Source organism: Dunckerocampus dactyliophorus, chromosome 2, assembly GCF_027744805.1.
Source record: "Dunckerocampus dactyliophorus isolate RoL2022-P2 chromosome 2, RoL_Ddac_1.1, whole genome shotgun sequence".
NCBI lineage: Eukaryota > Metazoa > Chordata > Actinopteri > Syngnathiformes > Syngnathidae > Dunckerocampus > Dunckerocampus dactyliophorus.
Window position 1 is genome coordinate 41211291 of NC_072820.1, and position 12162 is coordinate 41223452.

General features: G+C 42.4%; 1 protein-coding gene across 2 annotated transcripts in view; it reads left to right on the plus strand.

Annotated features, from left to right (window-relative positions):
- The first annotated feature begins 3860 nt into the window (after positions 1-3860).
- Positions 3861-12162, plus strand: part of cpped1 (calcineurin-like phosphoesterase domain containing 1) — a 67013-nt gene continuing 58711 nt past the window's right edge. For both annotated transcript variants that reach the window (XR_008569605.1, XM_054768191.1), the window contains exons 1-2: positions 3861-4044; positions 9011-9229. Coding sequence is in view for 1 of the 2 variants with exons in the window: in XM_054768191.1 (XP_054624166.1) it covers positions 3981-4044; positions 9011-9229 (283 nt within the window). In the remaining variant the exon portion in view is untranslated. The remainder of the gene's footprint in view (positions 4045-9010; positions 9230-12162) is intronic.

A 12162-nucleotide genomic window follows, 5' to 3' on the forward strand; every position in this document is an offset into this window, starting at 1 on the left:
CGGTATCGGACAATTTCTTTCATGGTATATATACCGGTATATATACATTCCTGATCAAAATCTTAAGACCAGTTGAAAAATTGCGAGAATTTGTATTTTGGACATTTGCATCTCAATGAGGTTTTAAGTAGAGATACAATATGCAAAAACAAGAAGGGGGAGTGAGACAAAAAGCACTTAAATCCATCCATTTTCTATGCCGCTTCTCATCAGGGTCGCGGGTGTATGCTGGAGCCTATCCCAGCTGACCTCGGGCGACAGGAGGGGCACACCCTGGACTGGTCGCCAGCCAATCACAAAAAGCACTTTTAAAAAAGTAATTTATTGAAAACAACAATTAAACTGTTTATCAGCTGATCAAAAGTTTAAGACCATCGCTCAAAAAATAACAAAAAACTCTCCAAACCAGAACAAAACATTTTCTCAGTAGGACTCAGTAATGAGTAGCTCCACCGTTCTTGTTAATCACTTCAAAAATTGGTTTGGGCATGCTTGATGTGAGTGTTTCCAGGAGGCTAGTGGGAACATTGCTCCAAGTGGTGAAGATGGCTTCACCAAGGGCATCAACTGTCTGGAATTGATGGCCATTTTTATAAACTTCCCTTGCCATCCATCCATCTTGCCACCTTTCAATGTCCCATGTTTGATGCTGCCTGACAAAGTCTAAACAGGCAGTTTTGTGGTGTTGAAGGACACAAGGTCTTTGAATTAGTTTTTTAGTTTTTATTTTTTTCAACCCTTTTCCCGCAGATGCTGTCTGATGGTTATTGCGATGCAGTCGGCACCAGCAAGGGCCTTCATTTGGGTGGAAGACTGCCCTGTGTCTTGATGGACAGCCAATCGGATCCTCCGGCTTAGCACAGGTGGGATTTTTTTGGGTCTACTACTTGACGTTTTTGTTCCATAATGCTCAGGATCTTTCAAAACATGTAGAATGACTCTCTTACTGCAGCCAACCTCAGCAGCTTATGCAGCTCCACAATCCGACCACATTCAAAAAGAGAAAGCTTCTTAGCTTTAGCCATCAGGAGGGCATGACAATGTGAATGCCTGACAGAAAATGACAAGTTTGAGCAGATTTTGGCTTTTATAGCCTGTGGCGTCTTCCTATGAGGAAGCAGAGCCTGGGGACTCCACGGTGGGCTCTCCTATCTCTGGGGCTGAGGTTGCTGAGGTTGTCAAAAAGCTCCTCGGTAGCAGGGCCCCGGGGGTGGATGAGATCCGCCCGGAGTTCCTTAAGGCCATGGACGCTGTAGGCATGTCTTGGTTGACACGACTCTGCAGCATCGCGCCAGCATCGGGGGCAGTGCCTCTGGATTGGTAGACCGGGGTGGTGGTTTCCCTTTTTAAGAAGGGGGATCGGAGGGTGTGTTCCAACTATCGTGGAATCACACTCCTCAGCCTCCCTGGTAAGGTCTATTCAGGGGTTCTGCAGAGGAGGATCCGCCGGATAGTTGAATCTCGGATTCAGGAGGAGCAGTGTGGTTTTCGTCCTGGTCATGGAACTGTGGACCAGCTCTACACTCTCAGCAGGGTCCTTGAGGGTGCATGGGAGTTTGCCCAACCAGTCTACATGTGTTTTGTGGACTTGGAGAAGGCATTCGACCGTGTTCCTCGAGGAATTTTGTGGGGAGTACTCCGGGAGTATGGGGTATCGGACCAGCTAATTCAAGCTGTTCGTTCCCTGTATGACCGGTGTCAGAGTTTGGTTCGCATTGCTGGCAATAAGTCGGACCTGTTTCCAGTGAAGGTGGGACTCCGCCAGGGCTGCCCTTTGTCACCAATTCTGTTCATTATTTTTATGGACAGAATTTCTAGGCGCAGCCAGGGCGTTGAGGGGTTCCGGTTTGGTGGCTGCAGGATTGAGTCTCTGCTTTTTGCAGATGTGGTCCTGCTGGCTTCATCAAGCCGTGAACTTCAACTTTCATTGGATCGGTTCGCAGCCGAGTGCGAAGCGGCCGGGATGAGAATCAGCACCTCCAAGTCCGAGTCCATGGTTCTCGCCCGCAAAAGGGTGGAATGCCATCTCCAGGTCGGGGATGAGATCCTGCCCCAAGTGGAGGAGTTTAGGTGCCTTGGGGTCTTATTCACGAGTGAGGGAAGGATGGAACGCGAGATCGATAAGCGAATTGGTGCGGCGTCTGCAGTGATGCAGACTCTACATCGGTCTGTTGTGGTGAAGAGAGAGCTAAGCCAAAAGGCAAAGCTCTCAATTTACTGGTCGATCTACGTTCCTACCCTCACCTATGGTCATGAGCTTTGGGTAATGACCGAAAGGACGGGATCGCGGGTACAAGCGGCCGAAATGAGTTTTCTCCGTAGGGTGGCTGGGCTCTCCCTTAGAGATAGGGTGAGAAGCACTGTCATCTGGGAGAGACTCGGAGTAGAACCGCTGCTCCTCCGCATTGAGAGGAGCCAGATGAGGTGGCTTGGGCATCTGGTCAGGATGCCTCCTGGACGCCTCCCTGGGGAGGTGTTCAGGGCAAGTCCGACCGGTAAAATGCCTCGGGGAAGACCCAGGACACGTTGAGGAGACTGTGTTTCCCAACTGGCCTGGGAACGCCTCGGGATCCGCCGGGAGGAGCTGGACGAAGTGGCCGGGGAGAGGAAAATCTGGGCCTCCCTGCTTAGGCTGTTGCCCCCGCGACCCGATCTCGGATAAGCGGTAGAAGATGGATGGATGGATGGATAGCCTGTGGTCTTAAACTTTTGATCAGGTAATAAACAACCTATTTCAGTTTAATTGTCGTTTTCAATAAATTACTTTTTTAAAGTGCTTTTTGTGTCACTCCACCTTCTTGCTTTTTCATATTGTAGCTCCACTTAAAACCTCATTAAGATCCAAATGTGCAAATTGCAAATTCTAGCAATTTTTCAAGAGGTCTTAAGATTTTGATCAGGTCTATGTGTGTGTATTCATTATTCACCATTATTATTCACTGTATATTATTCGCTATTCTTAAAGCGCAAGGATACAACATAGCAACTAACTGCTTACTGCAGGCGTCTCCAAAGTGCGGTCCACGGTTTCTTAATCCACATTGTGTAACAGAGCCCAGCTGGTGTGGCTGTGCGAAAGGTATAACTGGTATAACTTCCACTCCCTGGCTCCTTAAAGAGACATGCTGGACGGCGAGTTGACAGCTCGAGCTTTTAGCTCATCGGTTAGTGCTGCTTAACTCTACTTTAGTGGGGATTGGTGAACCTGCGTCGGCCGGATTGTGCGGTTGACCAATGTTAGAATTGTAGAAATAAAAGCCAAAATAGGAAAAAATAGAGCAAAAGGCCCAATGTAAAGAGAAAATGCTGAAATGTTGACACTAATAACTAATAATAACACAAAGCTTTGTCTTTAAATATGTATAACTTTTTTAGCCTTTTTACAAAATTAAAACAATATGTAAAAATATTAAAGAGGCTCTCTGCTTTGATTTTTCAGTATGCGGCCCTTGGTGAAAGGTTTGAACACCCCTGGCTTACTGCTATTACAACATTGTTTTTTGTGCTGTGTTTAATACAATATTTATTATTTTTGAAGAAGATTTTTGTGATGTAGAAAAAAAAAGATTTACACTGTGTTGAAATTACTACTACACTTTCAGTGACCCTTGAACTTCCATTGAGCACACTGTAGTTAACAAATCACTGCCAGACTGAAGCAATGTATAATTTATTCTTTAAGCTAATATTAGATCAATGTATATGTGTCTATAAATCACAGCTGATCGGGGAAAAAATGTAAAGTGGAAATAAAAAGAGGAAAAAATGTCCCCGCAAAGCTGCAAGGGTGCTTTCTAGGTGCGCTGCAGAGCAACCCACTCACTGTCAAACACACAGGCATTGGAATCGATCACCGATTCCATCGGCACTGGGTTAGCTTTAGTAGCTTGCCAAGAGCTCAAGACACCCGTGACAGCAGGCTGTCTCTCGGCCGAGTGGCTAACACCAGAGAAGTGGAACTATTCTCGAACCTGTGAATCATGGCTCAGGCAGAGGATATCTTTCTCAGGGCTAAACATCGAACGTTTCGTGGACTTACTGAAGGTAGTCGCGTTCTGTTAGCTGTTTTTGCACCGGTTATGAAACTTGGAGGCTAACATTAGCGCTACAGCCAAAACAAGTTGAAGTCTCTCTGTCTTAAACTACAGCACTGACTAGTCCTTTAGTTTGATTAGTATTGTTTGTTACCGCTCCAGTCATGGGAGTTAGTTTGCTGGCTTTACTTGAATGCTTACCAGAGTTAGTTCTGTTCAGTACTGGTCCAGTATTAACGGTCAGTAATGATATCATGTATTTTTTGTGTTGCTTCTGTGTCGTTGTCGCATATAGTTTTGAACTGAAACTTGCAACGTGCTGATTTGTTTTTCTTTTTTTGCAAAAGTTCAACTTATAGTATGTTGTGCAGTGAACGTGGCCGACCTGGCAACGTCCAAGCGCTTTCAACGCGTTAGATACATACGAAACAGGAAAATGCTTCAAATTAAAAAGGCTGCAATCACACAAACGCTAAGGGATCAAACAGAAATGCAAACGATGCACACAACACCCACCCCAACCCAACCCCCTCAAGAAAAAACAAAAACAAATCCTAAATTGGCCAGGGTACCAGGGGCGCCAGACCAGGCAGAGGGATATGCATCTTTAAAGACTCATGACGTAATATGCTGCTCGCAAAAATAAAGGGAACACTAAATTAACATCATAGATCTGAATGAATGAAATATTCTTATTAAATACTTTCTTCTTTACGTAGTTGAATGTGCTGACATAAAAATATCAATGGAAATCAAATATATTATTATAATTATGGGGGTGTCTTGCTGTCAGCCTGTTCCTATTCCATTTGCACAACCGCAAGTGAAATTGTCAATCTGTGTTGCTTCCTAAGTGGACAATTTGATTTCACAGAAGTTCAATTGACATTGTGATTCATTATGAAGTTTTTTTTTTTATCTCAACAACTTTCTTCTTAGTAGTTATGGTTAAACTTTTTATTTCTCTAGTGGAAATTAAATACAGTGGAACCTCGGTAAGGGTCATTAATTCGTTCCAGAAGGGCCGACTCCAACTGAAATAGACGCTAACCGAATCAATTCCCCCCCCCCAAAAATCATGTAAATCCAAATAATCTGTCCCAGAAAGCCAAAAATGTTAACACAAAACACTTTTTTTATAGTTTTACATGTATATTTGGACATGCAGAAAGCAATTCGAAATGCTTTATAAATACATATAAATGATGAATGAAAGCGCAAAATGAACATGTAAGGTGACGTTCATTTACCTTGACCTTCATTGAAGATGTGATTCTTGACGTGAGTTAGTTCTGTTGTTAAATCCAATAGTGTTTCTCACCGCAATACTGTAACCCAAAATGAAGCCAAAGAAAGTTGCAAGTGCCAGAATTTTGATAAAGGTGATAAACATTATTGAATTCAAGACATAAATCATGACAAAACAGGAAGATGGTGTCCGTGTTGTGTCTCGCTGCCACATCGTATCTTTGGGAACAGTCATGTTTGCAGTGAAGGTAGAAATAACCTAAAATGTTGATTTATCTCTTTCATTTGTCAATTGTATACATTTGGAATTATTTAATGCATGTAAAACTATAATTGTGAAACAATAAAAATGTGTTTCTTGTAAACATTTTTGAGTCAACTGCTGATGACATCATACACAGGCAACATAGCACACTTTCAAAACAGGTGTGTGATCCAAGAATGGATCAATACATTTCCTGTTTCAAATAGAAGTGAGCCCTCCTCATCATGCTGTTTACCTTCATGACATCATGAGACCAAGGCGACACCGAACAATGCAGGCATACTGGATGTGTGGAAATGTGTTGATTGATTCATGAACTACACACTTGTTGTGAATTTTGCCGTTCAGCCCCTTGTTAAAGAACAGCAAATGTGTAAAAAGTACTGAAACATAACTGAGACTGCTGGTAGAGGGAAATGCAAAAGAATCAACATTTGCAGTATTTTTTTTTCCAACTGCAAAAAAAGCAAAACTTTAGTTCTTTCATCTTCAAATGAAGATTGTCTGGAGTTCAACATCTGCCACCCGGGACATTCTACAATTTGTGTTTGAAGATATGTTCAGCCTGTCAGGGGAGCTTTCCTGGCGCTTCCAAGTCCTTGTGTTGTGCTTTTTATCTTCTTCTTGGTCTGTAAAATAGTTCATATGTCCGACTACAGAGAGACAAAGACATTGTTTTGTAAATTACAAAACACAATGACTAATATCATTACTATAAATTCCGGTGTGTAAGATGCTACTTTTTTCTTAAACGTTGAACCCTGCGGCTTATACTTCTAACTTCTAATCTTGTGACATCTCCGTTACTTCAGAACTACTAATTGTTTAAATACTGTACCGCTCACGAGTCAGTGAGGAAATGGTAGTACTTTCTTTGGTAGGATCCAAGCTTATCAACCCATTGGAAATTGCAGGAGGTCATTATATATAACAGTATAACAATATAACAGTCTGACTCACGGTGTCATCTTACAAAGAACACGCAAACAAATCACACAGCAACTTAACACTCAAAAGAGATACCTGACAAATATAAAAACATACCAATACACGTTTAAAAAAACTCAACTCTGAACTTCCTGTCTGCCCCACACTCAGCTCCCCTACAGATAACGTTTAGAGCGACACACAAGCATCAGTCTTATTTACGTCTAAAATTACTATTTTACGCTTATTATGTTTACTATACTGTATTGGTTAATATGAGTGTAAAGGTGACAATACAGTAGGAGTGTTATTTCATGTCTAGAGTGCTCTAATAATGTTACAAACTGATTTTTTTAAATTTATTAACCTTTATTTAACCTGATAAAAAACCCGCTGAGATCAGGATCTCTTTCACAAGGGTGACCTGGCCAAGAGGTCAGCAGCACACACCACATGTGATAATTGTACAAATCTAAGTGTTGACAATATACAATGGATATGAATACACATACTTTGTAAAGTGCAGGTGTTTTGTGCTAAATACATAAAAGCTATTTAAAAACAAAGGCAATGTTCTGTGGTCTCACGCTCTTTGTCCAACAGCAAGGACAACAGCCTGTAAAAAATTCCACTCTGTGGGGGCTGCAAAGCTGAACGCTCTCTTCCCCATTTCAGTTCTGACATGAGGAACAGAGAGATGGAGGATGTCACAAGACCGCAAGGCATAGTGACTTTCAGTTCTCTGAAGTAAAGTACTTAAATATGTTGGAACTAAGCCAAGCAGAGCCTTATAAATCAGGATCAGCCAATGCGTATACCTGTGCGCACTGAAAGAGGGTGGTCCTGATTTCACAGATATAGAAAATTTTGAAGGTTATAGACAGTTTTTTTTTTTAATGCTCTAACTATGAAAATATTGCATTTATAAATAAGGAATCCTACATCACGGAAGTTCACTGTCATGATCTGGCCTGGAACCATCCATCCATTTTCTATGCCACTTCTCCTCATTAGGGTCGCGGGGTAGCCTATCCCAGCTGACTTCGAGCGACAGGCAGGGTACACCCTGGACTGGTCGCTAATTGCGGGGCACATATAAACAAACAACCATTCACACTCACATTCATACCTATGGACAATTTAGAGTCTCCAATTAACCTAACATGCATGTTTTTGGAATGTGGGAGGAAACCGGAGTACCCGGAGAAAACCCACACACCTGAAGAACATGCAAACTCCACACAGAAATGCCCAACGGAGATTCGAATCCAGGTCTTCCCAATCTCCTGACTGTGACTGTGTGGCCAACATGCTAACCACTAGAACACCGTGCTGGAACCAGTTAACCACCATAAAAGAGGGATTACTATATTCTGTCTTTTTAACACCCATTGTTGAGGCTGGTCCTTCTTTTGGTCGCAGAAGTGTTGCAAAAACAAGATACTAAAAGAAAAAAAAAAACGCATATAGTCCTTTGATGCTCGCTGTATGTAACATAATGTGACCTACAAACTTAGTGATTTTTTATTTTTTTTTACTTAGAAAGGCTGTCAAATTTTGAGGTTCCACTGTAATATGTGTTATACATTGAAAACATTTCACCTCTTCCTTATTAAAAATGTCAGTTTAAAAAAAAAAAAAGCCAATCAGACTTTTGTGGCTTTTTCTTGTTCTATCAAGTTTCGCTTGAGGACACAATTATCACAGTCTCGTTTGGGAGAGAGGTACTGTACATGGAGAGCATGTTAAACACAGAGGATGCTAAGCAGTTTAGGGTCCCTGGTGAGGTAGGGGATCTGTGTAGCATGCAGATGCTCCACAGACATAGCAGCCTGTAACTACATTACTGCTTCTTATTCCTCAGGAAACTAAATGAGTGGAGAAGAAAGCAGTTGTCTCTCAGGAGCTTCCCATTTGCATTAAACAAGGAGGACTGTATTTGCCTTCATTATTTTAGGCCATTCTGTGTCCATCATGACATCATAAGCTGTAATTACCACGGGTAACTTGAGTGCTCTTCCGGTCTTTTTACAGAAAGACATCACAATTTGCTCATTTAATTAATATTGAGAGTGATTACATTGTAGGGTACTCCTGTTATGTGATGTTTGGATTATGAAAACTACTCATCTTTACCATTCAGTCTCCAACATGGAGATGTTTGGTAATTATTTGGCTGTGGTTACTGGGTGCGAATGTGAAGCGAACCATCAAAAGGCTGTACGTCACAGTCCCCATAGATGTTTAATCCCCACTTCTAAATCCTGATCAAGCAGTCCAAGAAGGAGTACTTCCACATGAAGCTTTCACAGCAGGCCTTATATTGCAACATGAATAATGCTGTGGTGATACCTAATCCCGAAAGCTTTTGTGTGTCTGCATGCTGGGATGTACAATTCTGTGTAAGCGGCCGTTGACCTAAGTGTATTCGTTAATGTCTAATGGGAGAATCTTTTACATGTCGAAGTTTAAATTACAAATCACCGCAGGTCTACCATTCATATGTTTGTGTCTTTTTTTTTTCCCCCTACCGCAGATATCGAGCATGAGTGGACGGGTTCCTTCTTCTTCATTCAGGCTGCAGACCCCCAGCTTGGCCTGATGAAGGCCTGGAGGGAGGGTGACTGCCATGGCGGGGGAGATGAATGGCGAGAGGAAGTTGAGCTCACCAAACAAGCGGTGGAGGCCATGAACCAGCTCCGACCTCCCCCGAGGTTTATGGTGCTGTGTGGTGACCTGGTGCATGCCATGCCAGGTAAGAAGAGCATCTGTCAGATAGCATGTAAACTGAGAGATGTTTACCCCCTTACAATGACATGGATAGTTACATTTTTTGGTCAATTCAGTTAAACAGAGAGAGACAGAATGTTAAAACAAAAGCATTTTACAGGGTACAGGTTAGAAGTGAATTTGTATTTGAGTGAATTGTTTGTTTGATCATCGAGCTAAAGGCACAGTGCATAAAGGTCAGATATTTCCTGTGGTTGTGCTCATCTCAGGAGGGATTTTGGTCCACTCCTCCTTACAGATATTCTCTCCATACTGAAGGTTTCCAGGCTGTCACTTGGTAACTCGGATGTTTCATCTCTTACCACAGGCTTTCTATGGGATTAAGGTTGGAAGGGTGGCTCGGCCACGCCACAATATTGAAGGAAAAGTACACTTTTTTGCGAATTTTCCCCATCATCCACAATCCTTATGTGCTACATGAACACATGTTCACTCTTTTCTGTGCGTCCTAAATAGCCAAAACTGCTGCACGAGGCAGCTAACAATGCACGTAATGGGATTCACCTAGTCCGCCTATACAGTAGAGCCCACTATTAAAAGTTTCATCATTTGATATACATCTGTGACCATGTAGTAACAGGCACACTCATGATAGCATGTAATACTTACAGTATTTTACCATATTTTGGGCATTTTAAGCATTGCCGGAACTTCCTTCCTGGGCGCATTGATTTCACAGAGCCCATAGCAACGAACGCTACTTCCGTCAACAACAGCAACATAGATGTAGCATTTACTATCACTAATCATGGCAGACTTCATGAGAGCCGAGTATGACGACTACATTTCACTTTTACTCCCTCCAGGCAGAGAATAATGTTGCTGGGTGCTAGGCAGATCCAGCTATAGTGAAATACTAAGCCATTCTCATAGCGTTAGTATGTAGCAGTATGCTAAAAGTTTAATTGACAAAATAAAACCATAATGAAACAGTCACTTACAATGTTTTGTGTCACTGGGATGCCGACTGATGGGATGGCTGTATCTTTCAGCACAAGACTTGTGCTCCCCATTCAGCTGGTAAATTTAATCCAAACTCACAGGTGATGCAGCAACTCAATTAGCTTACCTTACACCCTCGGTAGTGAAGCAAGGTGTTGTGAGTGAGGCGCTGTGAGCGAGGCGCTGTGTCACTATGCCAGTAAAGTAGTTCTTCGGTGTTAGCTCCTATAATAAAAATGTCGCTGTAGCTTGGTTAATATGCAGGTCACGTTATGGAAATGGAACATTTTGGTGTTTTTGGAGGTTTTTTTATAGGGCTCTACAGTCGAAATAGGTGTTACGTGCATTGTTAGCTGCCTCATGTTAGCTGTTTCTCTCGAGAACGCACAGAAAAGGGAAGGACATGTGTGTTCATGTTTCATATAAGGATTGTGGATGATGGGCAGATGATAGCCAGTCATTGTCATTGCCTCAGAGTGGTGAAGTCTTCCCCCTGTACTCTTAGCAGAAATGCAGCCCTAAAGCAGAATGTTTCCACCTCCACATTTGACAGTGGAGATGGGGTTCTTGGGGTCTTATTCAGCATTATTCTGTCTCTAAACACTGCAAGTTGAGTTAATGCCAAAGAGCTTAGTTTTGGTTTCATCTGACCACATCACATCTTCCAAGCCTTGTCTGAATTATTCAGTGTTACAATGACAAACTTTAAACGGGCCTGTACATGTGCTTTCTTGACAGTGACGTGCGGTCAGGGGAGGCAGGTAAGGCAGAGCCGAAAAAACTGAACGATAATGACATAAAATAAATATTAATATTTGTCCATCGAACTGTAATGTAAATGTATTTTCTGCATGATTCCCATCGGGTTTTAACATTTTCTTAAGTAAAAATTGCTGAATTTGCAGACTTCATGATAAAATACAGGCAAGAAACTTAAGGTAGGGCCACCGAGAGTGTGGATTCTCGGCTTAGTGCGCAAGCCCAGCCTACCGTCTGAGTGCACACTGACTTGGATCATGGCACCTGCCAGTTTCTGTTTGTCAGCATGTGGCCATTAATATAATGTTGCAGAAACATTTATTATACACCATGACTTTCTACAGCCTGTGTCATGTCTTTAATGTAAAGTGTGACGTCATTACTCTTGCTGATCGGACAATAAAATACACAGAAAGGTCATGCATGAGCAAGAAGGTGCTTGTCACTGACATCCTTGGCTTCCACTGAGGAAAAGAGGGGAAGACAGAAGTTATCATCCTTAATAATAATGACCCCCACTTGGACTTGGGTCCCATGAAAAACCATGTCAGTCCCACAGCCACCAGCCTTGGCGTCATCATTGATAGTGATTTTAAACTTAACAAACAAATCAATGCCGTTGTAAAATCTTGTTTTTATCATCTTCGGCTTTTATCAAAAGTCAAATCATTTTTATCATTACAACATTTCGAACAAGCCATGCACGCTTTTATCTCGTCACGTCTGGACTACTGTAATGCCCTTTACTCTGGAATAAGCCATAAATTACTTTCTCGCTTACAGTTAGTCCAGAACTCTGCAGCACGACTTTTAACAGCAACCAAAAAGAGGGAGCATATTACCCCAATTTTAGCTTCCCTGCACTGGTTGCCTGTGCGTTTTAGAATTGATTTTAAGATTTTATTGTTTGTTTTTAAGGCTTTGAATGGGCTGGCCCCTCAGTACATCTCGGACCTCATCCAAATTTACACTCCAGCGCGCACTTTGAGGTCCGAAGGCCAGCTCCAACTGGTGGTGCCGAAGACCAGACTTAAGACCAGGGGAGACCGGGCCTTTTCTGTTGTCGGCCCAAAGCTGTGGAACACTCTCCCCCCTCATGTAAAAACGGCCCCCACAATTGAAAGCTTTAAGTCTCGTCTTAAAACCCACTTTTATTCTCTGGCTTTTAACTCGGCGTGAGTCGTGTGGTCCTCTGTG